Raw genomic sequence first — 26,941 nt, 5'->3', positions numbered from 1 at the left:
AACAAGAGGGTCCTTGCAACTCGTTGCATGGCCCCGTTGGGCCCACGCAACTCGTTGCTCGGGCCCTAATTAAAGCTGCGAGCAGCGTTGAACGGGCCCTCGCACCCGGCGCCCGTCGGGGGAGCGGCGACCGCGGGACCCCGGCAACCGCGGGGTCAACGCAGGTCGCAGGGCACACGCTGGCGTAACAGTTCACACTTCCGAGATGTAAAAATTTTAAATAAAAGCTTTTATGCTAATTATTTTCTGTGATAATATTTTTCAGAGCTCATCATCTGTGACAGCTCATGGCTCTCCTGACTGTAACCTCTCTGTGGCAGCTTCTCACAGACTCAATCAACTCCTCTTCCCCTCCCCCCTCAAACACAAACACAAACACACACACAGATACCCCCTCCCAAAAGGAGATAAAACTCAGTTTTAACTTGAGTTTACAAGCTTTGAGCTTTGAGCAAAAGCATTTTTTTGCAAGTTCTGTTATTGGGTGCATATATAAATCATTTATGCTTAAACAAGGGTTATAATGAAGTTATTTGAACAGTGAATATCTCATCTGCCTAAAGTCAGGGCGAAGCCACTAACCAGCTGTAGGGATGGGTATCATTAGGATTTTATCTTTATCCATACAGACTCCTATCAGTCCAGCTCAGACTGTTACTGGTTTAAGAGAGTGAAGTTTATAGCAATTTGCCAAATTTGGAGATTAGTGACAAACTAACCAGTTAGACTACATACAGACAAGCTTTCATTTTAGCTGTTAGTAACAGTTTGCCATGAGCTTAACCAGCGTGCTGTGCTTCGTGTTAAACATGTCATGAGACTGTGGACAACGCTGAAAATATTACTTTACTAACTACTGGCCGAACAGGCGCTTTTACAAAGAAAAGGTAAAGGCCAGCAGCTTTTACTTTTCAATGCACTTGTCGTCAACTTGAGTGGCTTATATTCAGCTGGTTCACCTCGACGCCGGTGGACCTAGTGCACTTTTCCTGTCGCCGTACACTGAGTAACACGAAAAAAATCAGCTGACCCCGTGTGAAATTTCCTAACTGATCAAAACCAAACTGTAAAGACAGCATCAATCCACGCTCAGCTTTGGTCAAGGGGAGACATATGGTAAGATTACATGAATTCATGTAATCTTCTTTGAGGCTACAATTTCAGACTTAACTAAGTCATTCACTAGTGTCTTGGCAGCGTTTATGGGTTCTTTAGACAGGTCTCTCACTGGTTTTCTTTCCAGGGTCATTGAAATCTTTGGCTTCCTACCTCTGCCAGGCTTGTTCTGCACAGTGTGGCTCTCCTTGAATTTCTCGGTGACGTTTCTCATTTGAGTTCTTGATGCTTGGAAATACTGTTATAACTTTGTATATCCTTCTCCTGCTTCCTGAGCATCGACAATTCTTCAAGTCTACAGTGATTTCCTTAGTTTTTGGCATGATGCTTTCTCAAGTGACAGCTCAAATCTTAACTGAAGTTTTTATACCGCGTGTAAAGCAGCTCTTGGCTCTCCTGACTGTAACCTCTCTGTGGCAGCTTCTCACAGACTCAATCAACTCCTCTTCCCCTCCCCCCTCAAACACAAACACAAACACACACACACACACACACACACACACACAGAGACCCCCTTCCAAAAACCCATCAAAGAGTAATACAATGGCTCCATCTATAGGATAAAGTAGAGAGTCGCAACAGGAAGTTACCCCAAAATCTGAGGTTTCAAACAGGAAGTTGGGTTTCTGAACTTTGACGGGCCAGAACCGGCACACGCTTCGACCAAAACTCACAATTTTCGGAGCCAGTCTTCCAAAAAATCCTCAAGGAGGGGCTGACAACATTTGAAGTGAATCTGGTCACCCGTCTAGAAACTGGACATCACACTATAAAATATGTCATTTCCTGCTATAAATAGGTGGCGCTACAACAATTGTATGAATATTGACATATGGATGTGTGCAGATAGGTACCATTAACAATCCTGTAAAGTTTGATGCAGTTTGGACAAAGTATGGCCGAAATATAGCAAATATAAAGCAACTTCCTGTTTCGTTGCGAGTAATCGAACTTTGAGGGGCCATAACTTCCACGCCCTTCAATGAAAAGTCTGAAACTTTTGCAATTTAACTTCGTCTATGTCTTAAGAACAAATTATCAAATTTTGAAGTCAATCGGATAATGCGTCTAGGACTAGTTCGCGTTCAAGCGACCCCTGGAAATGGCCAAAAACACACAATTTTTTCACCTTCCGGTCAAAATAAAAATACTTTCTGTTGGGTTTAGAATATGGCTCCAAGAGACTTTTTGGTGCGTCATGGGATGTTACATATGTGTGCAGATTTTCAGATTTTTAGGCGCAACGGGCTTGAGGGGCTGTTCCGTTTAAAAATGTAGGTGGCGCTACCGAGGCCATTTTGCCACACCCATGCTCAAGACCCCTAAATTCTTAAATTTTTCGCCGTGCCTGACGCGTCTGCAAATTTTCAGGAGTTTTGACGCATGTTAAGGCCTTCAAAAAGGCGATCAAAGAGGCGGAAAAAGAAGAAAAAAAATAATAATAATAATAATTAAAGCTGCGAGCAGCGTTGAACGGGCCCTCGCACCCGGCGCCCGTCGGGGGAGCGGCGACCGCGGGACCCCGGCAACCGCGGGGTCAACGCAGGTCGCAGGGCACACGCTGGCGTAACAGTTCACACTTCCCAGATGTTAAAATTTTAAATAAAAGCTTTTACGCTAATTATTTTCTGTGATAATATTTTTCAGAGCTCATCATCTGTGACAGCTCTTGGCTCTCTTGACTGTAACCTCTCTGTGGCAGCTTCTCACAGACTCAATCAACTCCTCTTCCCCTCCCCCTCAAACACAAACACAAACACACCCACACACACACACACAAACACACAGAGAAATACCCCCTCCCAAAAGGAGATAAAACTCAGTTTTAACTTGAGTTTACAAGCTTTGAGCTTTGAGCAAAAGCATTTTTTTAAGTTCTGTTATTGGGTGCATATATAAATCATTTATGCTTAAACAAGGCTTATAATGAAGTTATTTGAACAGTGAATATCTCATCTGCCTAAAGTCAGGGCGACGCCACTAACCAGCTGTAGGGATGGGTATCATTAGGATTTTATCTTTATCCATACAGACCCCTATCAGTCCAGCTCAGACTGTTACTGGTTTAAGAGAGTGAAGTTTATAGCAATTTGCAAAATTTGGAGATTAGTGACAAACTAACCAGTTAGACTACATACAGACAAGCTTTCATTTTAGCTGTTAGTAACAGTTTGCCATGAGCTTAACCAGCGTGCTGTGCTTCCTGTTAAACATGTCATGAGACTGTGGACAACGCTGAAAATATTACTTTACTAACTACTGGCCAAACAGGCGCTTTGACAAAGAAAAGGTAAAGGCCAGCAGCTTTTACTTTTCAATGCACTTGTCGTCAACTTGAGTGGCTTATATTCAGCTGGTTCACCTCGACGCTGGAGGACCTAGTGAACTTTTCCTGTCGCCGTACACTGAGTAAGACGAAAAAATCAGCTGACCCCGTGTGAAATTTCCTAACTGATCAAAACCAAACTGTAAAGACAGCATCAATCCACGCTCAGCTTTGGTCAAGGGGAGACATATGGTAAGATTACATGAATTCATGTAATCTTCTTTGAGACTACAATTTCAGACTTAACTAAGTCATTCACTAGTGTCTTGGCAGCGTTTATGGGTTCTTTAGACAGGTCTCTAACTGGTTTTCTTTCCAGGGTCATTGAAATCTTTGGCTTCCTACCTCTGCCAGGCTTGTTCTGCACAGTGTGGCTCTCCTTGAATTTCTCGGTGACGCTTCTCATTTGAGTTCTTGACGCTTGGAAATGCTGTGATAACTTTGTATATCCTTCTCCTGCTTCCTGAGCATCGACAATTCTTTTCTTCAAGTCTACAGTGATTTCCTTAGTTTTTGGCATGATGCTTTCTCAAGTGACAGCTCAAATCTTAACTGAAGTTTTTATCCCGCGTGTAAAGCAGCTCTTGGCTCTCCTGACTGTAACCTCTCTGTGGCAGCTTCTCACAGACTCAATCAACTCCTCTTCCCCTCCCCCCTCAAACACAAACACAAACACACACACACACACACACACACACAGAGACCCCCCTCCAAAAACCCATCAAAGAGTAATACAATGGCTCCATCTATAGGATAAAGTAGAGAGTCGCAACAGGAAGTTACCCCAAAATCTGAGGTTTCAAACAGGAAGTTGGGTTTCCGAACTTTGACGGGCCAGAACCGGCACACGCTTCGACCAAAACTCACAATTTTCTGAGCCAGTCTTCCAAAAATCGTCAAGGAGGGGCTGACAACATTTGAAGTGAATCTGGTCACCCGTCTAGAAACTGGACATCACACTATAAAATATGTCATTTCCTGCTATAAATAGGTGGTGCTACAACAATTGTATGAATATTGACATATGGATGTGTGCAGATAGGTACCATTAACAATCCTGTAAAGTTTGATGCAGTTTGGACAAAGTATGGCCGAAATATAGCAAATATAAAGCAACTTCCTGTTTCGTGGCGAGTAATCGAACTTTGAGGGGCCATAACTTCCACGCCCTTCAATGAAAAGTCCGAAACTTTTGCAATTTAACTTCGTCTATGTCTTAAGAACAAATTATCAAATTTTGAAGTCAATCGGATAATGCGTCTAGGACTAGTTCGCGTTCAAGCGACCCCTGGAAATGGCCAAAAACACACAATTTTTTCACCTTCCGGTCAAAATAAAAATACTTTCTGTTGGGTTTAGAATATGGCTCCAAGAGACTTTTTGGTGCGTCATGGGATGTTACATATGTGTGCAGATTTTCAGATTTTTAGGCGCAACGGGCTTGAGGGGCTGTTCCGTTAAAAATGTAGGTGGCGCTACCGAGGCCATTTTGCCACACCCATGCTCAAGACCCCTAAATTCTTAAATTTTTCGCCGTGCATGACGCGTCTGCAAATTTTCAGGAGTTTTGACGCATGTTAAGGCCCTCAAAAAGGCGATCAAAGAGGCGGAAAAAGAAGAAAAAAAATAATAATAATAATAATAATAATAAACCGAACGAAAACAAGAGGGTCCTTGCAACTCGTTGCATGGCCCCGTTGGGCCCACGCAACTCGTTGCTCGGGCCCTAATAATAATAAACCGAACGAAAACAAGAGGGTCCTTGCAACTCGTTGCATGGCCCCGTTGGGCCCACGCAACTCGTTGCTCGGGCCCTAATAATAATAATAATAATAATAATAAACAGACCGAAAACAAGAGGGTCCTTGCAACTCGTTGCATGGCCCCGTTGGGCCCACGCAACTCGTTGCTCGGGCCCTAAATAATAATAATAAACAGACCGAAAACAAGAGGGTCCTTGCAACTCGTTGCATGGCCCCGTTGGGCCCACGCAACTCGTTGCTCGGGCCCTAAATATGAAAGCAGGGCAAACTGTGCCCTTATTTTGATGAAGTCTTTCGGTTGCAGTGGACGACATTATATGGCAGATAAAAGCACTCGAGCTTTAACCATCCCCACAGTGGGTGACTACAAGAGAGCACAAGGTGTTTCTCAGTTACACTTCAAAAATAGCGAGTCCAAAGGCCGTCTACTTTTTCCAGACAGTAGCTGTAACAGATTGTTCCCATTTTTCCTCCATACACCACCATATGATATGTTGCTGAAGTAGTCAGTGCCTTATTTCAAGAACGCTAGAATGGGGAAGTTAAATAGTGAGATCTTTGGGTAAACAAACTGAACTGAGATTATCCTTTGCTGTACTACGACTCGATATATTCGTCTGGGATAGGGTGTGGTATTTGCGGATCCTTGGCTGCCAAATAATTTTCTGAAGAAACATGAAGTTGCAGCAAAACAGAAAATGGGGGAAATCAAACAACCAGAAGACTAGAGGTAGTGGACACTGCAATATGCTGCTGAGAAAACGTGGATTCAGATAATCAGCCTCTGCAACTAATGACTCAGAAGAAAGGAACTAATGCCTGTACAAGGTCTAATCCATAGAGTATTTTTTATTTTGGCTTGCTGATTACACAGCACTGTAGTTCACTGGCTCTCTTTGTGGCTTTTAACGAATGTGTTGTCTTAACAGGGTGATGTGCTGAACTGTACGTGACCTTGTGTGTCTCCTTAACTCCCTTGTTGGTTTTGTTTGACACTTACAGCATATGGCAAAGGACAAGAGAAGTATATTTCAGTTTCTCACCTTCCAGGTAACTCCCGGACGTGCTCTGGGGATGAACATCCCATCGAACATATGGGAAAATGGCCCATGTCCTGACAGGAAGTAGCACATATAAAAATTGATTTTGTTGTGTGTGTGTGCGCATCTGTTTGTGTAAACTTCAGACTAATCTGCTTGTGTTCTGTTCTCAAATGGAAAACAGAAGATAACAAAATTCACTTTCCTTTTCACTCACACACACATCCAGTGACTAAAAGGTTAAAACCTGGAACATGTCAGGATCTGTGTGTGACTCACCCAGGTCATGGCAGAGCCCAGCGATCTGCACACAAAGGATGTCTCTGCGAGAGATTAGGAGTTCTGGCTGCCTCTCATTCAGAGCTTGTACGAGTCGTCCAGCCAGGTAACCCACCCTGTTCCAACGAAAACACGACAACACATGACAAATACATAATAACTGAATAACTTGGTAACAATATATCCATCAGACAGTCTTTTTGGTTGCTTCTTTCCTTGCAAAGAATTTATTCAAACATCTGCTGATCGACCATCCTGCAAGGATGAACATGGTCATTTGAAGTGTCGCAGCTTTTCACCATTTCATCATTTCTCAGCATCACATTGCCAGCAGTCTTTTTTCTGGTACTGAGATGTACTCAGGCCGTTGCTCCTAAAGTTGTGCAACTATGGTATTCTGAAATCCAAATATATTTCCCAATCAAATTATTATTGAGAGAAAAGAAGTTGTATTTTGTATCGGTGAGTCACCTTTTATTATACTTGTGTTTGTCACTTTTATGACTTCATTTTTGTCATCAGCAATTGATGTCATGATTTGAGTTTTACTATGGTTTTACTGCTTTATATGTGTACTGAACAGCAAAGCAACGTTGGCTCATGATGCCCTTGTGATAAAGCCTAATCAATAAACAGCATGTCTGACCGAGGACATACCCGATGCAGTGCTCAAAGCGGTTGTGGGATGCGCCAGGAAAAACAAAGTAGGTCCCTCCAAGCTGCTTGATGTTTCGTAGCCTCTGGAACTGAGGTGTGTCTATGATTTTGATGAGAAGTGGGTGTAACTCCACATGCCCGTGGATGGGATCATTAAACACCTGGCAGAAAACAGTCACAGTCACAACGGTTATGAAAACACAAAAAAGACCTGCTTCGCTATTCTTAGTCATAGCAGAGGTGTGCCAATATGCAGTCTCTCTTTTAATATTTGCGTGGCAGGGTGGTTTGGACATATTTTCATGCATAACGCCTGAACAGAGGCATATACATATAATAACACACTTTACAAACAAAAAATACAAAGGTCTGTGCAACATAAAAATAAAATGCAGAATAAAACCAAGCAAAGTAGTCAGACATAAGTAGGTGTGACACTGGATAAAACAGGAGGGATTATCTACAATCTGGGAATGCTGTATAGTCAAGGTGTAATTTGAAAAGTGATTTAAAAGAGCAGATCTCCTGCAGGTCATTAAGGTGTCTCTGAACCGTGACATAAAAGCTAAATCACTGTGATTCACACTTGCTTGCTGTTTATCCTACAAACCCTGTTATGTCTTCCATATCTCTACAGCCTTGAAAGAGCAGCACTGTGATGCAGTTGTTACCTTGCTTGGCTCAGCTTCTATCTGCCACAGCTTCCTGAGGCTGTGTAGGATCTGCAGACGGTCACCGAGGTACCTGGACGGAGTGAAATAAAAGAACATGGAGAGAAACAGCAGAGGAAGAAGAAAAGTGGTGTGAAACATCAAAGTAACCCACATGTGATCTTGCCATCCTTTGACACCATTGTTAGAGCTTTAGGGGGAACTGGTTTGGGTCACATGTATTCCTACCCACAAGACAATTTTTTTTTTTTTTAGAAATCCCACATCAAGGACACACTTACTCTATGCCAATCTTCTCCAGCTCAGCATCCCCGAGATACCTCAGCCCGACTCCAGTTATTTTTTGTGCTGGATAATAGAGCAAACATGTCAGTTTTGATGTTAGCTCATGTCACAGCATCTAGTTAGCGTTAAATATAAGCAGCTCCCAGTTAACTAGCAATATTCAGACCAACAGTGAGATGCTGACTCGTAAATTTAAGCGGTCAAACCAGAACACAAACCTCTAAACTTATTTTCCCAAGCTCCAAGACCTTCTCGTCGTAGGTACTGACACGTTTCCTCCACTCCCCATCGCATGTAGTCCGAGTCCTGCAGCCGGACCATTGACACTCTCTTCTCCGGCGTTTTGAAGCCGGTGCTCGAAACCGCCTCTAACGGTCGTTTTCGATTCTCCATGTCGACAAACGGGCGGTTGTTCGGGTCGGTCAGAAAAGCAGAAACCTGCACAATTAAACACGGCAACGTTTCCCCACGCCGACTGCAACAACAGCTGATCGGGTAACCCCTGCGCAGAAGACACCCAGGCTGCCTGGCGGTGAAAAATACCCGGGTTTTGGTTATTCACTGGGTGCGTCAGGTTAAACCGAAACACAAAAGCCATCCGTTCCGGTTGCTCTTTTCAAAATAAGAGTCTATTGCAACCTAATTCGAAATGTGGCGACTCTTACCAGAATAAAACAAGGGCCCATGTCTCTCAAACTGATAAAAGTATAATTTTGGACTCAAGTGAGAGATAAAACTAAAAATCCCTCTTTTTTTAGTCTTACTCACAAACTGTGCCTCTAAATTGAAGAGACCTCCGCAGGTCTCTTAAATTGTATAAAATAATAATAATATATGAAACAGTAGAGTCAGGAAAAGAGTAATTTTCATCTATCATTTGCATTTGAACACCTAATAAAATGTTATACAACAATTTTGGTTGAGATACCTATTTTTGCTATGTTGGAATGGACAGTTAACAAAATGTTTGTGTGACAAATAATTGCCATTTTATTATAGCTGCTGCTTAACTACAATTGATCAGCTTTGGTGAATGCAAACCAGGAGAGTGACTTTACTTTTTCTTTGACTACAGTTTTCAAGTATATGTACTTTACTTGTGTATTTCCATTTAATTAATTGCATTTCATTTAGTATTAATTTTTGCGTATTTAAAATACAAATTATAATCAACACATAAATTCTGGTGTATTATTATAGTTAAGATAAAATGTTATTAATTCTTAGGGGAAATTCACAAACTACCCTGCAATAGCCTGTAGAAGTCATTTTAAATTTCACCATCTGCAACATTAATGATCATAATACAATCATATAGATTATGCTTTTTTAAGCACTTTTAATTTTGGTTATGCGGATGATTTTTTGTACTTTTATTTGCTTGCCTTTGACTTTTAATAGAGTTTTACACTGTGGTGCTGCTAGACCTGACAATGTATTTACGATTTTATTTCACAAGTAAAACACCTTTTTCCGGTTTATTATTTGAAACCTGTCGGTAGCTTGATGACGGTTTAAGTTTACGTTGACAGGCGGAGGGCGGAGCCAGATTTAGTGGAGCGAAAAAAGCCGAATGGTTGACACCGACATCGATATGGGATATGCTGTGGCAGCGTCTTTGGAAGTGTGTATTCCTGTCTGTGGATAATAAGTATAGTTGTATGATTTAAAAACACACGCGGTCAAGAAGGAAGACCTGCGCTCAACTGGACAATTGACGGGACACAAACTCTGCAGCTCCGGTAAACCGGGCGGTAAGTAAACCTCCACTCAGTCCTCCACTTTTACACCCAGCACAAACAGCAAAAGACGGTTCACTATTACTGAAGAATGTTACATACCGCTATTAAACCTTTCTGAGACACTGTCAGTTTGTTGTTTTCACAGGTGACCCACAAAATAAACATACAGCTACTGTTTTATCACTATTTTAGTAAATGTTCAGTTGCTTGTTGAGCCTCTCTGTGTATTTATGCTATGTCAATATATTCTAAAGTCTGTTTAATTTCTATAAAAATTTACTTTTTGGGTCTTCATACATCTATGGTCCTGAAAGAAAAAGAAACTTTGTGAACACAAAATAAAGGTACAAAAAATACTGTGGCTCAAGGTAAGAAAAAAATAATATATTACAGTACTTAACAGGATATGTAGTAGATGTTATAAATAATTGGTAAACTGTGCTGTATGTATTGTATCATAAAAATTAAATTTCAGTTATCTTTATAGTTGAACAGTGTCTCTATTCCTGTGCCACAGCAAAAGTGTATGATTCCCTCTGGTGTTTATTGAGTTTAACTGCACAAAGACAGCAAGGAGAAAATAACCTTTATTTCAAAGAGCAGGTACAATCTTATCAAACTGTCTCAATAGGAAGAAGTTGAAAAGGGTTCCCATTACAGTCCCATAACAAACCAAAAATATTATGAATTTTCACACCATGAGCTAAATATGATACCCAAACTTTGCCTTAACCATATTCATGCAGGTCGTTACATTGAAGAAAGAAACATACAAGTTGACCTATATAGTGACATATAATGTAATCGCAATAGTAATAAATGATTGAGTCAAAATTATTTGTCTTATTTCATTTAGCTGAAAGTATAGAAATTCAAAGCAAAATTACATGATAAAATGTCACCAATAAAACTGATTCAAAAACAAACTAAAAAAAGGAAAGTGACTAAGTAACAATAAATGTTGTAAATGAACAAAGATATAGTAAATTAACCACAGCCACCAAAACAACCTCTGATCAAAAATCATTCAAAGTCAAAGTAATGTCTAATCAGATTTCCATGTTAACTCACACAATTAACAATAAAAGCAAATACAACTAAATATTTAAAAATCCCAAAAACCACAAGTTAAAAACTTAAACTGACGGCCTAATGAAACAAAGCCCTGGAACATGCTGTGTCATGAAGACATGTTTTTAGCACGCACATGGTGTAAAAAAGAGTGAATCAGTTTAAAATGTGACATGTACAGCTGCAGATGGAGACAGTAGTCTAAAACAAAGCTGAAGATGTATACATATAAATATGTGTATAATATTGGGCAGCACTTGAGAAAGTCTGAGTACAGGACCTTAGTATGTAACAACCCACTCTCATTTATACTCTCATCTCATTTTTAATCATTATCAATCATATAGAACCAATGCAAGAACCAGAGAGTATTTGCTTTTTTTCAGTTTGGAGCTACATCTTCCACATCTTCCACATTTTCATCAGGGTTTCCCTCCTGTATGTAAATAAAGACAACACAGACAAACACATCAGTGCAAGAGCAGTACAGAGTGTATCTAGAAGCAGGACAATAGACTGTGCTGGAGCTGATCACAGTTTTCTTTGTCTTACGTGATTGTAAATTGACTTGGTTTTAAGAAGTATTTATAGGTTATTTTTTCCCTGTTTTCTTATGCCTATAGACCAACTAATTAGTTGATAAATCAAGAAACTTATCAGCATATTAACAGATGTTGAAAATAATCACCGCTCATGTTCTCATCCTAATGCTCATAACTTAATAAAGTCTATCACTAAAAGAACTTCCAGCTTGAGGGCTTCACATAGCACATGTACTATATTTAACAGAGTCGATCTGAATGTTACCTCAAGTACTTGAAAGGGATGGGTTTCACACCACTGGACAAAGTGCCTCTTGGCAGCTGCCAGATTCCTGTCTTCATTCTTCAAGTAAACCCTGATGATGTGCTCAGAAAAGTTCTGTGGGAGCAGCCTGGACACCTGACAAGAATAACATCAGCATACAATTTAGAATAAAGATGTAGCAGAGGCTTTCTTATGAAAAAATACACACAAGGAAAAAATAACTGAGACAAAAAAAAAAGGTTAAAATGTCATTGTTTTAGTTCTGACCTGCTCTCTGGGGATGGGGATTGCTCTGTCAGGTGCATACTTGTTGTAGAAATTCACATTACCAATGGGGTCATTCTCTCTATTGCCATAATCTACAGTAGTGACCTAAAAGAGAAGTGTGAGAGATAAGCTTGTTTTTGCAAGTAAATTATGCCACAATGAAGCTGGAAACATCTTCCAGATCTAAAATGGTGAAGTGGAGGTAGATTAAAAACTTACAACAATTTCAAAGTCCTCTGGTCTAAACCTGTCAGGGATGACTTGAGCTAATTCCTCTTTCCACTGGTGAATGTCATCCTGAGGGAGGGAGGACAAAGGGTGAAAAGTGAGAGGGACAACAAATGGAGATATGGATATTAGATATACGTCCACACCAAGCTGTTAAATTTAAAAATGCATTTCTTTTTCTTGCGTTTGACTCTGTGTTCACACTAAAACAGCAGTTTTTCAATGACAGGATGAGTAGAAGGTTTAACTTGGGATTGGAGTATTCAGTTTTATTGTATACACACCACAGTCAGATGTCAGCATGTCAAGCAGATGTTTAATGCAATACAGGCACACAAAGACATTAGTGCATACCTCGGTGGGTCTTTCATTCCCAGTGTCAGGTCGGCCCAAATACTTGTAGAAGTTTCGATCTATGATCCTCTGAAGAATCCTCCTTGCCTCTTCCAGCTCTGGGTGTTCTCCAGCTCTGATGAGAATTTCCTTCACATTTTCAGACTGCTCTTGGCTGGAAACATTTTCAGACTGCTCTGGGCTGAAAATGTATATTTGTGAAGGAGGAGTGAGTATTAGGTCAAACACTCGATCTACAGGAAAAAACAGAAATGAGTGGAAGACAAGTCAGTTGGAGCAAATGAAGACAAGGTTGCAAGTTTATTCAGTGTTTCACAAATAAATGATTGATATTGAAAACCAAGAAGCATAACTCAAAAACAATATAACTCATAAACTTAGTGGCATGTATATTTATCACTCATTACAACATTGCAATTGACACGATTGAATGTCATGTATTTTTTAATGTGTTTTATCAGATACATATGCCTTTTCAGCATGTTGTTTTTACTCATAGTTGACGATTTGCTAAACCAAATAATCAGCATCTATTTATAACTTAGTAACTGTAACCAGACAGTGAAAGATGTACATAGGTAGAGTTTGGGTGGTGTCTTGTTATGTGGCCCTTACAAAGCCAAAAACACAAGTAAAAATGTATTAAATGAATGGATTAAACCGTGTGTTTGTCTGCTTCAACATAAGCTGCAATCATTAGCATGTTTACCATCAAGACTAGCAGTGACCTTACTGACCTTACTGTTTTACTTCTTATGCTAAGGAGCATTTTGCTGAGTAACTATGCTGATTTGTGGTTTCAGGTTATGTGTTTTTTGTGTTAATTTGCTCAGTTGTTTACAACAACACCTGCTGTGTAATATTTCCCAAGTGTGTTGCTAGAAAAATAATAAGATAATAACTAGGCAATAGGTTTTATTTGAATTAATTTTCAACTCTTGTCCCTTGTTGGATTTTTATATTTACATTGTTCATAAATCCACAATAATAATAATGATGATGCTGTGAACCTAAATAGTATTCCTGAAATACAAGATGATCCCCACTTTTTAAACATAATCTCTAGAAAAAATATCATCCGACCAGTACAGTGTATCAGTAGTTACCACAGATAGTGTGTGCTTAACAGACTGATTAGTCATCATCCTAAAGCCTTTGCTATTGTGATGTTAACTGAAAACATTCTGTTGAAAATATAAAAAGTAGAGAGCTGAAGTCATCATGTCATGTCTTAGTTACCCTCTGTTCCACTAGCTCCTGCAGTCTCTCATTCAGCATTTATTTGATTAGTTGTACTAAAAAAATGAGGAGTTTACTTTGCATATTCTAAGACTAATTCTAGTGCAGCAGTTGATATCATAAGCACCAATGCTCTCTTCTTAAGTAATTATTATTATTATTATTTTGTTTTAATCCCTGTGTAAAACAGAAAACTCCGCTCCAAAACTGCACTCTGTCCTCTCTGTCCTATTGTCATTTCAGACATGTCTGAGCTCGGATTCCACTGACTCGCTCATGGTCACTTCTGTTCCGTAACATTTAGCCAAGGAGCCAGCAATGTCAGACTGTAAAATTTTTCAATATAATATGTGAGAACTAACAGGAATAAGGGAGTTTGTTATTCACATGTCCTCTTCTTGGATTATAGTGAGGATGCTGACTTCTTAGAACTGTGTAGAAGAGAGCCCATTAAGATTTGTCTCATTCATCATTGTTCATATGATTCATCCTTGTGTTTGTTTAAGTTCATGAAGAAAAAATATGGTTTATGTTCATTATTAGTTAGCTCCGGTGTGACTGCTAAAATTTACAAATGAAGCTGGATTTATGGTCAACACAAGGGGTTAACAGGAGTTCCACCATATATATCTATGGTGTAGCGGGATAGAAAATAGTGTTTTTTCTGCTGCAGGATAATGACTGTTAGAAGCTGAACAAACAGTATTTTAAACATGACACAGATGGTTTTTGTATCCTGCCCACTGCTTCCTGTGTCTTCAGTTCTTCAAACACAAGCTAACAGCACACAGTGGTATCTGCTGACCTGTCAGCTTGGTGTAGGCCTCCATGTCATCAATGGCTTCGGAGAGAGTAAACATCCTCCCCCCACGGCCTTCAATCTGAATGTATGGATCTGCTTTTAAGAAAGCATCTGCGATCCTGGATAAACACAACCAACATATTATCACTTATAATACTAATATAATACTAATATTACTAATACTAATATTTTGCTGCATATCATACAAACGAGTAAACATGAAGCACTGGAAATGAGATACATCAGTAAGAAGAGTACCAACAGAGGAAGCGTAGGTACATACATGTGCTCTATGACCTTGTTCACAGGGTGCTGGTAGGCTTTTCTGTGGAGACAACTCCTTGCATGGAACATGTCATACAGGTTGTGCACCTCCTGTTGAGAGTATTGCCCACAGGTTAGCAACAACTAATCATATACATGAATTGCTGTTTAAAATCTGATTTTAAAAAAAGGATAAATGACATTGTCACTACCTTGTCTCTGGAGCAGATTTGCTTCAACCCACCCGCCTCACACACTCTGGCAAACAGGAAGAAGCGTCGATGGTCAAAGTTGTTTCGGATGCCCAGGTGGTGGCAGTCCCTGAGAAGAGAGAGTGAGGAAATATGTGGAGAAAATGAGCTTATTACCTGAAACTAATTAAATCACCCCAGAGTGTGCTGCATATTATTATTATTATAACAATTGGTCAGGAGAAATAAAACATAGTATTTTATCACTCTTGCGAGTCAGTTATTCTGCAGTAGTTGTTAAACAAACCCTTAGCTTATTACATTGAACTCATCAAATCACACCAGAGAATGCTGCATATAATTGTCATAATATTTGTTATGGGGAAATAATACATAGTTCTTCATTCCTTTACATCAAAAGTGAATTATGCTACAGTAGCTTTTCAACAAACTCCACCTGGCAAAGTAGTCAAACTTGTCCACATCAATGCCATTTCTTTTGTTGGCCACGATTTCATAGAGGAAGGACTTGTCCTGTCCTCGACCTTCATATGGCCACTGTGGAGATGACAGATGACAATAGTGGCATTAAACATTAGCTGCTGTAGCACTGATGATACTGAATGATTTGACCAGTTCACACAAGATTGATCAATACCTCTCTTCCTTGAGCTTCATTAGGGCCCAGAGGTCCTCCAATCATCTCCTTGATGAAGTCCAGGTCCTGAGGCAGCACCAGTTGATGTTCCTCCATCACCGGCCTCAGGTTATTATTGTTCACCAGGTGATCAAATATCTCCACAGAAGCTTGTTCATGCTACAAGATACACAGACCCATTACAGTAATATATCAGTATGAGGATGTACATGATCACATTTTCTGTGAAAGTGAAAGCACAATGGCTTCCTACCTATTCCAAAACATGACAGGATACACAGAATATGATTTCTTATCTCTGATCTTATTTCTCTGTTGTTTTCCAGGTGACAGGTCTGTGGCCATAACTTACGTAATGACCCAGTGTCTTGTAGTGCATATGGCCTGCTTCTCCCTGCAGCCCCTAAACCAGATATTGAACCTTTTCACCTCTTGTCACTCTTCCCATATTGTACATACTCAATGACCTGCAGGATGTTGGTGTGTGCGTTAACTGGCTGCACACTTCCACCATAAAACCAAGTTACATGGACATGGAAATTTGCGCAAACACTAGCTTAAGTACCAGAGAGCCTGTTTCTAATATGAATAACACAGTTACGTGTATTGCAATGTGCTGTACATGTTCTAACGTTTGGAGTTTAAATGATATTGTTAACATTTATTACAGCAATAAGAATTAATGTCAGGATAACTTCCATTTCCATTTCTGCATGACATGTCATTTTTTGATATTTACAGTTTTTCTCAATTACTAAAACATTTCTTGAAATTATGCTTTTATTTCCCAAAACTCACATTTCACAAATATTCACAAATTCAAACTGCACAACAATTCTAGAAACTTCCTGCTTCCAGGACAAAACAAAACTCTCTACTCAAAACTTGTACTCAAGTGTGAGATCAAATCAAAACACCACTGGAAAAACTGGCAATGAGTAATGTTGCTTATGGTGCCTTACAAAAAACTCTTTACATGATGAACATTTGTACATCTCTATTCCTCAATATACAGTGAAGTATACATGTAATAAAATTAAATTAATAAAATAAAAGGTGAATACAGAAAAAAAAAAATTCTGCAACAGTATCCCGTCTCTGGTCTGGGTCATGCCAAAGAATTTCATGCACATTACAGGCATTACAGCCAGGCAGCGGGGGAAAAACACCCTTGCATGTCTTATCCACCATGGGTGTGGTTTTTTTTATGGTAAATGGTGTTGTTTTTGAATTTTTAGCTCATAAGCCTGGTAATAATGTGTAAGCAATCTGGAAAAACTGTAAAAGCATAAATAACTAGATAATTTGCATTTCCTGCGGAAAATGCGTGTGAATCCTTTGCACTGAATGGATTGCTGAAGCAATGCTGGAAATGGCTGAAATCATTGTTGAAATGAAGAAGAAAAAGTTAAAAGTTGGAAGTGCCCGCTGCTGGATTCAAACCAGCAACCTCATGACTGACTGCTATACCGGTTGCGCCACTGAAAACCACAGGATACTGCCTGGTGCTAAAATTAATTGTAGTGGTAGTACATTTACAAACTTGTATTGATAGCAAATTTGCAAAAAGTGTAAAATATTCATAATGATCTCAATTGTTATTATTGTGTAGATAAAGTGAATACCAACCACAGTATGGCAGTTTAAAAACTGGCCTGGTTTGGGTGGTTTATGTACACAGAGAGAGCGCCAGATAATATGGAGATGAATAGAGCAGCTCCTCTTGATGATCAGAGGCTGCTATGGAAAAAAAAAACGTGAATCCTACAGTCACACTATTGCTCTTCAAATCTTTATTAATATTATTATTAATAATACTATTTTTTAAAAATCTATAACCATCCACTGCTGGACTTGAACCAGCAACCTTGGGTTCAAGAGACAGCTGCTCTACCGGCTGCCCCACTGAAGACTGCAGGGAATTGTGTGGTGCTAAGATCAACTGTAGTGGTAGTGAAATTGCAAAATTTCAAAAACACTATAAACAGCGCGATTGCAAAAAGTGTAAAATGTTCATAATGCTCTCTGTTATTATTTCTTTTCTCTGGAGGGTTTTTTGATATATGTCTGGGTTGGGGCTTGAACATGAGATATTGGGTTGGTAGGCAGCTGCGTTACCGATCCCGCCACAAGTCCACAGTGCAAAGCTTGGTAGTAAGAGCAACTGTAGTGATAGTAAAATTGCAAAATAGCCAAATTGCTGTAAATAGCAAAATAGCATAAAAGCATAAACAGTTGAACAAAGTTGAATAAGCAAAACAGTAAAAAGCTTAAAAAGTGAAACATTTTCATAGCAGAATAGTTTCTATGGGAGAAACTGCATAGGGTCCCATTCATTTTTTTATTCATAAAAAAAATCACATAAAATCATACAAGCTTGTATACAAGCAGGAATTTCCTGAATGAGCTGAACATTTTGATACCTGAATGGTTTTAATAGCACAAAGTATGCGGGACTAGTTAGATGCCAAAAAACATATGGAAGAATAACAGTAACAATAACAGTTTAAGTGGCCAAAAGTTTATGGAAATAGAAGAACAATGCTGAGCATTCACACTAATGATGGTTATATAGTGACAATTTGAACAATAAATAAGTCAGCACCGAATCGCTCTAATGATCACTTTGACAACTAAACACTGACTTGTTCATGTCTTTGCTAATTAGCTAAAATTGGTATCCTATTATTGCCTTTTTAATGGAGCTCCTGGCTGTGTTTTTGTTCTTCAAATCTTTATTCTTATTCTTCCACACGTTTTTTGGCATCTAACTAGTCCTGCATACTTTGTGCTATTAAAACCAACCAAGGTCCCTGGTTTGATTCCCGCTTCAGACACTGAAATTTCACTGCACTTTCTGCTGTAGAAACCATTCTGCTATGAAATTTTTTCTGTTCTTTTTTCTGTTTTCCTTATTCAACTTTTTGCAACTGTTTATGCTTTTATGCTATTTTGCTATTTACAACAATTTAGCAATTTTGCTATTGTACTATCACTACGATTGCTTTTACTGCCAGGACTTGCACTGTGGACTTCAGGGGCGAGATCGGTGATGTGGATGCCTTCTAACTAAAGATCTCGTGTTCAAGCCCTGACCCAGAAAAAATATCAAAAACCCTCCTGAGAAAAGCAATGATAACAGTTATGATAATAATAATAGATATTGTTATGAATATGTTGTGCATTTTGCTATTTATACAATTGTACTATACTATTTTGCAATTTTACTACCACTACAATTCATTGTAGCACCACACAGTACCCTGTGGTCTCCCATGGCGCAATGGATAGAGCAGTTGCCTATGAATTGTGAGATTGCTGGTTTGACTCCAGCAGCGGACAGGTGGTTATAGCATTTAAAAAAAAATAGTATTACTAATATGAATAAAGATTTGAAGAGCAATAGTGTGGATGCATTCACACACATTTTCTGCAGAAAATGCAAATTATCTACTTGGTTCTTACCCTCCAGTTTTCACCTGGACGTGCTTTAGGAATGAACATTCCATCAAATAGGTGGGAAAAGGGCCCATGTCCTAAATATGGAGAAATAAATATATAATCATTTAATCATGATCATGTATAAACTGTAAAATGAACCAGTTGTGATTCTTTTTTATCAGACATGTTTTATTTGTGGGACAGACAGGCCTGATTAGTTAGCATGAAATGCTTGTGAAACCTTGATAAAAATCCTGTGTAAAACTAATATTACTCGTCAAACCATGGTAATATTTTATATTACTCCCACTAGGGATGTACTGGAACCTGTTCTTTGGCAGAAAAAAAATACTGTGATGGAAACAAAGACTTATTCTAGCCAAAATTTTCTGCTAGAGTACAGGAAGGTAAGTCAACTCAGTATATCCACTGCATTGCCTTTTAGGGGGTCACACCTGGTCAAACTGGGGTCCTATGCAAAACTTAGCCATGTTTAAAATATTGTATGTTCAGCCTGTCTTGTTATACCATAAACATTAAACTTTGTCATGACATCTCCTGCTGTAGTACCCTGCTCTGATCAGTTATTGGTTACATGTCAGTCATAGCAGCAATGTGTGCAATAGCATAGATGACAGATCTGAGACCTCCTCTGTCTCCTGTCCTCTCCTCTCAGACTCCCTCAGCTGATTTGACTTGGCGTGTGTGGGCATAGCTGGCGATGGAGTGGGGGTCTGACACTATGGCACACATGACTGTAATTAATTGTACGTAATTGTGCCACATATGTGCATAAAATGAGGCCCTACACACAGCGCGTGTGTTCAGCGATTAGGAACTGACAGCCGTGGCCTTATATTTAAGAGCACATACAGAGAGATCATTACTGGTGGTTTACAAGGTATGCACTTCACTGTTGGTACCAAATATGCATTCTTCATAACAGTAATTGTAAACAAAAAACAGATGTCAACACTACAGATATTTTGCTGTGGATATAATTTACAGTTCTGCCCTGTTTAAATAATGGAATGTAAATTATTGCTTTTTACAGTGTTGTCTACAAACAAGAGCAATGCAAGGAGAAACCTTCTGAAAATGTTTGGCTTGCCCTTCTCCTTGAAGACTGGTTTTACTCCCTGTTTTCAAGTGTGGCTGTTTGGAGCAGCTATAAACACTTCGCTTTTGACATAATCTGACAACCTGTCATATGAGTGAGCCACTTTTGAGTATACCCTGAACCTTCCACTTAACCATTCTTCCTCTCGATTAAATTTAACATGTGCTGCAGATATTTTACATTAAAGGTCTCCCAGTAACTCAAATGACATATTCTTTTCTAGTTAGACATTTAATCTGAAAAGTCTGCAGGAACTGCTGAGTTTTAATTGGCAGTAACTCAACACTGAAATTAGAACAGTGTTAGTGTTATTAAAACATTAGTGTTGTTAAGAAGAGAAATGTATATTGTGCATTGCCATGTGAACATATGGACTGCTGCACACACTGTTTTAATTTTCTGCCTTCATTAGGTACCAGCCTTTGATTGTTAATGTCTGCTTTTATTTGATAGTTTGTGGATAGTTTCACATCCAATTCCTATCTTATTTACACCCAGCAATCACCTTTAATAACATATTACATGTAATAATGGACAGTTGTATATCACTCACCCAGGTCATGGCAAAGTCCTGCAATTTTCACACAAAGGACGTCTCTGTCAGTGATGTCGAGTTCAGGCTGCCTTGTTCTCAGAGCTTGTGCAAACTCTCCTGCCAGATATGCTACCCTGTACCATCACACAGTGTGTTATTATTATTTTAACCATAGACCATATACAGTTCTCTAAATTTATCTTATTTCATTCTTATTTTATTCTGTTTATATTTTGTATATTTAGCTAAGACTACTGTGCATAAGAGTTTACTGTGCATTTTTTATACTATTAAGAGTCTGTCTGTCTCTATAAGCTGCTGGAAACTTAATTTCCCTGAGGGAGTCATCCCAAGGAATCAATAAAGTATAGTCTAAGTCTATTATACCTCTATAACATGGACTGTGATTTCTTTCAGACACATAGCTGTGTCTATCTGAAAACATATAGACATACCCAATCGAGTGCTCAAAGCGGTTGTGGGATGCTCCAGGATAAACATAGTAGGCCCCTCCGAGCTGCTTGATGTTTCGTAGCCTCTGGAACTGAGGTGTGTCTATGATTCTGACGAGAAGTGGATGTAACTCCACATGACCGTGGATGGGATCATTAAACACCTGGCAGAGGACAACAGAACAAAAAATATATTCACCCAATTCAATTATTATCCCAAAGAGTTATAGTAAAAGAGCTCCATTTATCTTGAGAGTTTAGTGAACTAGTCTTTCTATTCTTTCATCCTGCAATCTTTTGTCATTTTTTCCAGCCGTCCATGTTTCTTTTGCTTTTGCTTTGACAATTGATTCAACAGAGTAAATATTCACAATCCTGTGTGTGTATCCCTTGTGTGGTTGAGAAGGTCCATTCACTGACACTTCACACACACACATCTCACACACTTCCTTGTTTTTTATTCTAGTATTGACTAGTCTTTTGGTTCATCTCTTTTGCTGTAGATTGACAATTGATTCAACAAAATAGAGAATAAACATGCGCAATCTTGATAGTGTATTTGTGAAGGATCATTCACTGACCCTTGCATCTCACACAGTCCCTTGTTTATTTTTCACCTTTCCCCTGTTTAGTCTTTCTTATCTCTCTAGCACACTCGCCCTGGAGGTCAAAACACAATGCGAATTCAGAAAACCCCTTAATTAGTTGTTTTCTGAATTGTGTGATTTTTGATTAGATACATTTTATATTACCTTGTCTTTGATGGTGCTGTGTAGAATTATACGATGGTCACCAAGTTGCAAAAAAACAAAACAAACAAAAACACAAGTACAATTAGTTCAAAATATAGTCAGATGGCTGTTGTAGCTCCAAATTAGTTCTAGGAATTTGCTTTTGCACATACAACTTTCTATCCATAACAGTCTAGACATTATAACCTAATTCAGCCAGAGGAATTTGCCCATTTCCACCTGTCATGATTCATGTCTGAATTATCTTGTTTGTCCCTCTAGACCTGCCCTCCTTACTCATATTATCCCGGTCTGACCTATTCTTTTTGCCCTTCATCTTCTGCCACTCTCAGTTTGCCCACCAGATGTTCCTGGATGTTCTTCCTATCTCCATATCTGTCTGCTCACCTGTTTTTAATTTTCAGTCACCTGAGAAGCCCTGTCTACTCGCATATCTGTTCCCAGTTTCCTCATTACCCCAGCCAGCGTTTAAGCCGATCATTGCCACCAGCTGTTTGTTGAATTGAATTCTTATTTTCCTGTGTTTTCCCATGTGCCTTCTACCCATGTGTGGTACCTATTGTCTTTGGCTTTCTCTCTGCTTGTCCACCCACCTGTCTTTAAGCATGATTGTTCAGTTTGTTTATGAAAAGTTTCTTAACTGCACCAACCTGCTTCTCTGTGCTCTTGCTCTACAGTCTCTTCTGCCTGTGTTGAGAGGAAAAGAGGAAACAGTTAATAGCAGTCCTGTAATTTACCTAATTATCCCCCTGTGTAAATATACCTCCTTGTTTTACACCAGTTATCAGATTGTCTCATCACCAAGCTCTCCAGACCTTTGTTTTACCAACCTGCCTGCCTCTAGTTCCTGATTACCACTCATTTGTTAGCCTTTGTCTTGTTCTTCGAGTAAAGATTCTTTACCTGCCATCACCAATTCTGTTGTGCTTTTGGGTCCTGAGTTTCTCAAACCTGGCGATGGTGTTGTTCAATACAGCTGACCAGGGCAGACCTGCACATAAGACACAGTGTCTGAATATTACTGCTCTAGACCACACATATCAGACTGGTCACTGCACTCATCAATAGATAAATCAACAAATAAGAGAAATATTTGAAAACATTAGTTCAGAAAACAAATTAAACAATTTTGATAGAAAGTAAATACCTAATATCCTTCTTAGTTTTTATCTTGACCACCAACCCTGTCTCCCACAAAATAAATTTGCATTGCCTAATTTGTTCAGGAGGAAATGTAATTGTCACCTAAATTAAGTTCACTGGCAGTGTTTTGTTCCAGCACAAAGTGTAACATTCTTATACTTCATGAAAAGTAATGTAAAAAAGGTTGGGGTGGATGTTTGCATGTAAAAAGTAAACTCCTCTCACATACACACTGACCTTTGCTGTACATCACAACACCTTCTCTCTCCCAACTTGTCACATATGGACACTTAATCAGGACCCCCTGCCATAACGTAATACACTGGGTATTCCTATAGCATCATTTTTTAATGTGCAGTGTACATTACAGTGTGAATGAAGAGCAACATCTGTTAAAACCAGCTCTGTTGTCAGGAGGTTGTTGGGATGGATGGTTGGCATACAAAACACACAACTCACACCAGAGACTGAGGTTTGCATCCAGAGTCCGTCTGTGGGATTAGGTTTGGGCAGCAAAAGCGCTTTGGTTAAGGTTAGGGAAAGACTGTATTTTTGGTCAAGCATAAATAATCATGTTGTGTCTTAAGAACAAGTGAAGTTATTGCTGTATTAAACCAGACCATGCTCTTACCTTAACCATAACCAAATGTGGTGAGTGCTTAAACATAGTCACTATAAATTGCTTTCATCAATTGATTTTAGGATAGCTGGTAAGCTGTATCTCTTAAAGGAGATGAGTTAGACACTAGGACTGGGATTTTAATTCTATGTCATAGTTAACACTAGTCCACTGGAAAATAGGCTTTTAATTAGAGAAGATTTTTTTGTATCAGTTAAAATTGAAAAGTAAACACAGTGTGACTTTCCAAATAGTATAGTTTTGTACAGTATTTTCTAGTTTTTGACTGACAAGCTTCTGCTAAACGAGTCCTGATTTCTTACAACAGGGCTTAAAGTTCTTCTGTGTGGCAGATGTCAAGCCATTTTTAAAGATATCATCATTAGTATTTTATTAACTTTTGTCTCCAAAACTGAAAGTCTCAATTGTCAGAGTAAAAAATGCATAGAAAATGCCACTTTGAAATGAATATGAAAGGAAAAAAATTCAAAGACCGAAGAAGACTCTTAAACCACTGTGGTGAGAGTTTCCTAAAAAATATTGATAATTTGACCCTTTTATTATGTATTGGGACTGATTCAAGTTCAGCTGGCCGCATCAAGTCAAACTAAGCAACAAGCAAACTACCTTATGAAATGACACAAAATATTAATTTACAATCTATTTTTCACAGTGAAAAAGACTAAAACTAAATAAAAAGTCACCTTTGAAAATAAGACCTATGACAAAATGTATGGTGAAAGACAAGTATTGACATGTTTTAATGCAATGCCTTATTCAACAACCTGCTTATATCTATGGAATCACACACTGTAGCTCCTGATTATTAACAGTTTCCTCCACCACCCAAAATATTTTTTGTCAACAAGATGATGCAGCGACTTGACCTGTTGCACTATTGTTCATAAGAAACAACTTTCAAAGTTATGTCTGTGTCAGTAATATTATCTGATGTCATTATTTCATTGTGGGTACTTACTGTTATGTCCAGCGCAGGTTTCATTCACTGATTTCTGGCACCTGTATGTTGGCTAACCTTTAAATTCCCTCTCAAGCCCCACCCATATTAACCTCACAGACAGCATCAGCCACTGTCTTCTGTTTCCTTGTTACATATTTGTTTATTTTAATTGCAGAGTCCGCCACTTTCAGTTTTGTTTAACTCCTCAATGTCTGTCTCCTTTCTTTATTTGTGTTAGTGGTACACTGTTTTTTTTGTTTGTTTGTTTTTTTTTTTTGCCTTTATTTTCAGAGGACAGTGAGAGAGACAGGAAACAGGGAGAGAGAGCGGGGAAATGACATGCAGTAAAGGTCCGGCCGGATTGGGGTCCGGAGTCTGCCTGCTTAGACCACTAGGGTCCACATGGTACGTGCCCTAACCATTCGGTTATGAGGCGCGCCCCCCCCCCCAGTGGTACATTGTTATAACACAGTGGCTATGGGCTGCTCTGTTTCTCCCTCCTGCTGAATATAAAGTGAGGTTTCCAGTGCTCTCCTTGGTTAAGTCACTGTAGCTCTTGATTATTAACTTTCCTCCATCGCCCCAAAATCTTTCTCTGTCAGTTATGTCCAGCGCTGCTCTCATCCCCTGATTCGCTGTACCCAGGATAAATTAGATCTGGAGCAGTTTTGTTTTCACCCTGCTTATACAGATTATAATCCTATGATTGTTTTAGTGGTACGTGGTGCTAATGGCAGCAGTGCTTTAACACTGCCACATTAGATATGGAACAGATTTGATTTTCCCCCTAATGAAATGTATTACATTTTTCGTCAGTGAACAATAATGAATAACAACTACCAAAACGTTTTGCTCCAGTTACCAAAAATTTTATGTTGTGTAACTCATCTGTGTTGCTTTCTTTGAGCCAGTGTCATAACATATTGCTCTCCTTGGTTAATTAGTCTATCAGCACACCTCAGAAGATGTTTAGGCCTTAAAAGAAGTTGAGTTTAATACAAGTTCAGTTTTTGAGCCTGTCATATTCTGTGTTGTATTTTGTCCAGCATTAGTAGTTTGGGTAGTTTTTAGTCCTACATTTGTGATTATGGTGCCATTGAAAGAAAATGCTCAGCACTTTCAGAAGACTTCCTACCTTCCTGCTGACTTGGTTTGGTGAGGTGTTCTCTCTCATGAAGAGCTCAAGCTTGAAAATATGAAAAATAGATTTTTTTGTATTGAAGTTGTGACACTGTGATAATAAGAGTACTGTGTTCCAAATTGTTGGTACAACTACTTATTGTTCTGATATCTTGCATTTGGCTCGTGATCATTGTCTTGTGGGACAGAACTGGTGTTTGGCCATATTGTGTGGGGTCCTTAGAAACAGTTGAAAGAGAAGCCAGACAAGACTCTAACCTCTTAGTCTCTGTGTATGAACTGGTAAAGCAAAACTTTGGGGAAGCCTATGACAAAGTACCAAGTACTAGTGCTGTTACCACTTCCAAAGGCTGCTTTTAGGCTGAACACAGTAGACCATATGCGGCTGATTGTCATGTTGGTGAGTGTGACTACATGGTTAAGACCCCAGATCAGAAACATAAAGCATGTTTGTCATGTGAATATATTCAAACCCTATTGTGAAAGGAACCAGGAACCAGAGGAGAAGGACTCTGATGTTGTTGTTAACCAAAACATTTCTCATGGTATGCTGTGAAATAAAATTTTAAAAATCTAAAATCCTGGCCAACTTTAATGTCCACCTTTCTTATCTGGATTCCACTGAGTATTTTGATAGCACTAAAGTGAGCAACAGACAATTTTTTTCTGATGTACCCACATTCAGAAACGTCCTTCAGTGTGACACTGATGCAGGTGATGCTGCTCTTGTTAAACAACATTCTTTAAGGGCATTAAGAAGCAGACTACATGCTACAGCATGACATTGCTGAACCTAGTTTTAGCTCATGGAGCTCCCTGTGCCTGCTTGTTGATAGTTCTGTCCCATCTGACAAAGTAGAGGCCATTACAAACTTTGGCGTTCAGGTTATTTGCTTTGAGCAACAGCTTTTTTTTAGGGTAGTAGCATGTTGTTATAGGAATATGTATTGCAACTGACCTGCTTAGTCCAAAGTTCCTTTTTATTTGGGCAAATAAATCTCCTTGCATTTGAGAACCT

The 26,941-nt window shown here is 39.1% G+C and overlaps 3 protein-coding genes and 1 long non-coding RNA gene across 4 annotated transcripts in view; 1 reads left to right on the top strand and 3 right to left on the bottom strand.

Annotated features, from left to right (window-relative positions):
- Nucleotides 1–5,526: 5,526 nt before the first annotated feature.
- LOC108879948 (deoxynucleoside triphosphate triphosphohydrolase SAMHD1-like) lies at nt 5,527–8,921 on the bottom strand. Its single transcript, XM_018671391.2, has 6 exons — nt 8,356–8,921; nt 8,134–8,200; nt 7,853–7,925; nt 7,182–7,342; nt 6,525–6,640; nt 5,527–6,319 (listed from the first exon to the last, which is right to left on the bottom strand). The coding sequence occupies exons 1-6, from the start codon at nt 8,528–8,530 to the stop codon at nt 6,237–6,239; spliced, it is 675 nt and encodes a 224-aa protein (XP_018526907.1). The 5' UTR covers nt 8,531–8,921; the 3' UTR covers nt 5,527–6,236.
- Nucleotides 8,922–9,674: 753 nt separating this feature from the next.
- Nucleotides 9,675–17,890, top strand: LOC108879951 (uncharacterized). The gene is made up of 4 exons (XR_001960412.2): nt 9,675–9,891; nt 15,140–15,245; nt 15,784–15,868; nt 16,087–17,890. It is a non-coding gene; the product is annotated as an uncharacterized LOC108879951 (long non-coding RNA).
- Nucleotides 10,449–24,876, bottom strand: LOC108879950 (deoxynucleoside triphosphate triphosphohydrolase SAMHD1-like). Its single transcript, XM_018671397.1, has 17 exons — nt 24,802–24,876; nt 22,964–23,051; nt 22,711–22,747; nt 22,061–22,076; nt 21,312–21,472; nt 20,875–20,990; nt 19,226–19,296; nt 15,761–15,919; nt 15,560–15,660; nt 15,124–15,232; nt 14,931–15,022; nt 14,651–14,766; nt 12,607–12,839; nt 12,244–12,321; nt 12,025–12,129; nt 11,758–11,892; nt 10,449–11,386 (listed from the first exon to the last, which is right to left on the bottom strand). Exons 2-17 carry the CDS (start codon nt 22,968–22,970, stop codon nt 11,333–11,335), a joined length of 1,590 nt encoding a protein of 529 aa, XP_018526913.1. The 5' UTR covers nt 22,971–23,051; nt 24,802–24,876; the 3' UTR covers nt 10,449–11,332.
- The window catches only part of LOC108879949 (deoxynucleoside triphosphate triphosphohydrolase SAMHD1-like), a 50,208-nt gene continuing 33,715 nt past the window's right edge, over nt 10,449–26,941 (bottom strand). Inside the window, exon 27 of the transcript XR_007812654.1 lies at nt 10,449–11,230. The gene's annotated coding sequence lies outside the window, so the exon portion shown is untranslated. The remainder of the gene's footprint in view (nt 11,231–26,941) is intronic.

The sequence above is a fragment of the Lates calcarifer genome, unplaced genomic scaffold (assembly GCF_001640805.2).
Source record: "Lates calcarifer isolate ASB-BC8 unplaced genomic scaffold, TLL_Latcal_v3 _unitig_801_quiver_828, whole genome shotgun sequence".
NCBI classification, from domain to species: domain Eukaryota; kingdom Metazoa; phylum Chordata; class Actinopteri; family Centropomidae; genus Lates; species Lates calcarifer.
This window is presented reverse-complemented; position numbering and strand designations above follow the sequence as displayed.

Coding starts and splice junctions, on each gene's coding strand:
- LOC108879948 (XM_018671391.2), bottom strand. CDS start 8,530: ATGGAGAATCGAAAACGACCGTTAGAGGCGGTTTCGAGCACCGGCTTC. Junction 8,201..8,355: donor TTGGGAAAATAAGTTTAGAG/GTTTGTGTTCTG, acceptor TCTATTATCCAG/CACAAAAAATAACTGGAGTC. Junction 6,320..6,524: donor TGGGCTCTGCCATGACCTGG/GTGAGTCACACA, acceptor ACTTCCTGTCAG/GACATGGGCCATTTTCCCAT.
- LOC108879950 (XM_018671397.1), bottom strand. Junction 15,023..15,123: donor AAATCTGCTCCAGAGACAAG/GTAGTGACAATG, acceptor TACTCTCAACAG/GAGGTGCACAACCTGTATGA. Junction 12,840..14,650: donor GGCCTACACCAAGCTGACAG/GTCAGCAGATAC, acceptor TTTTTCCTGTAG/ATCGAGTGTTTGACCTAATA.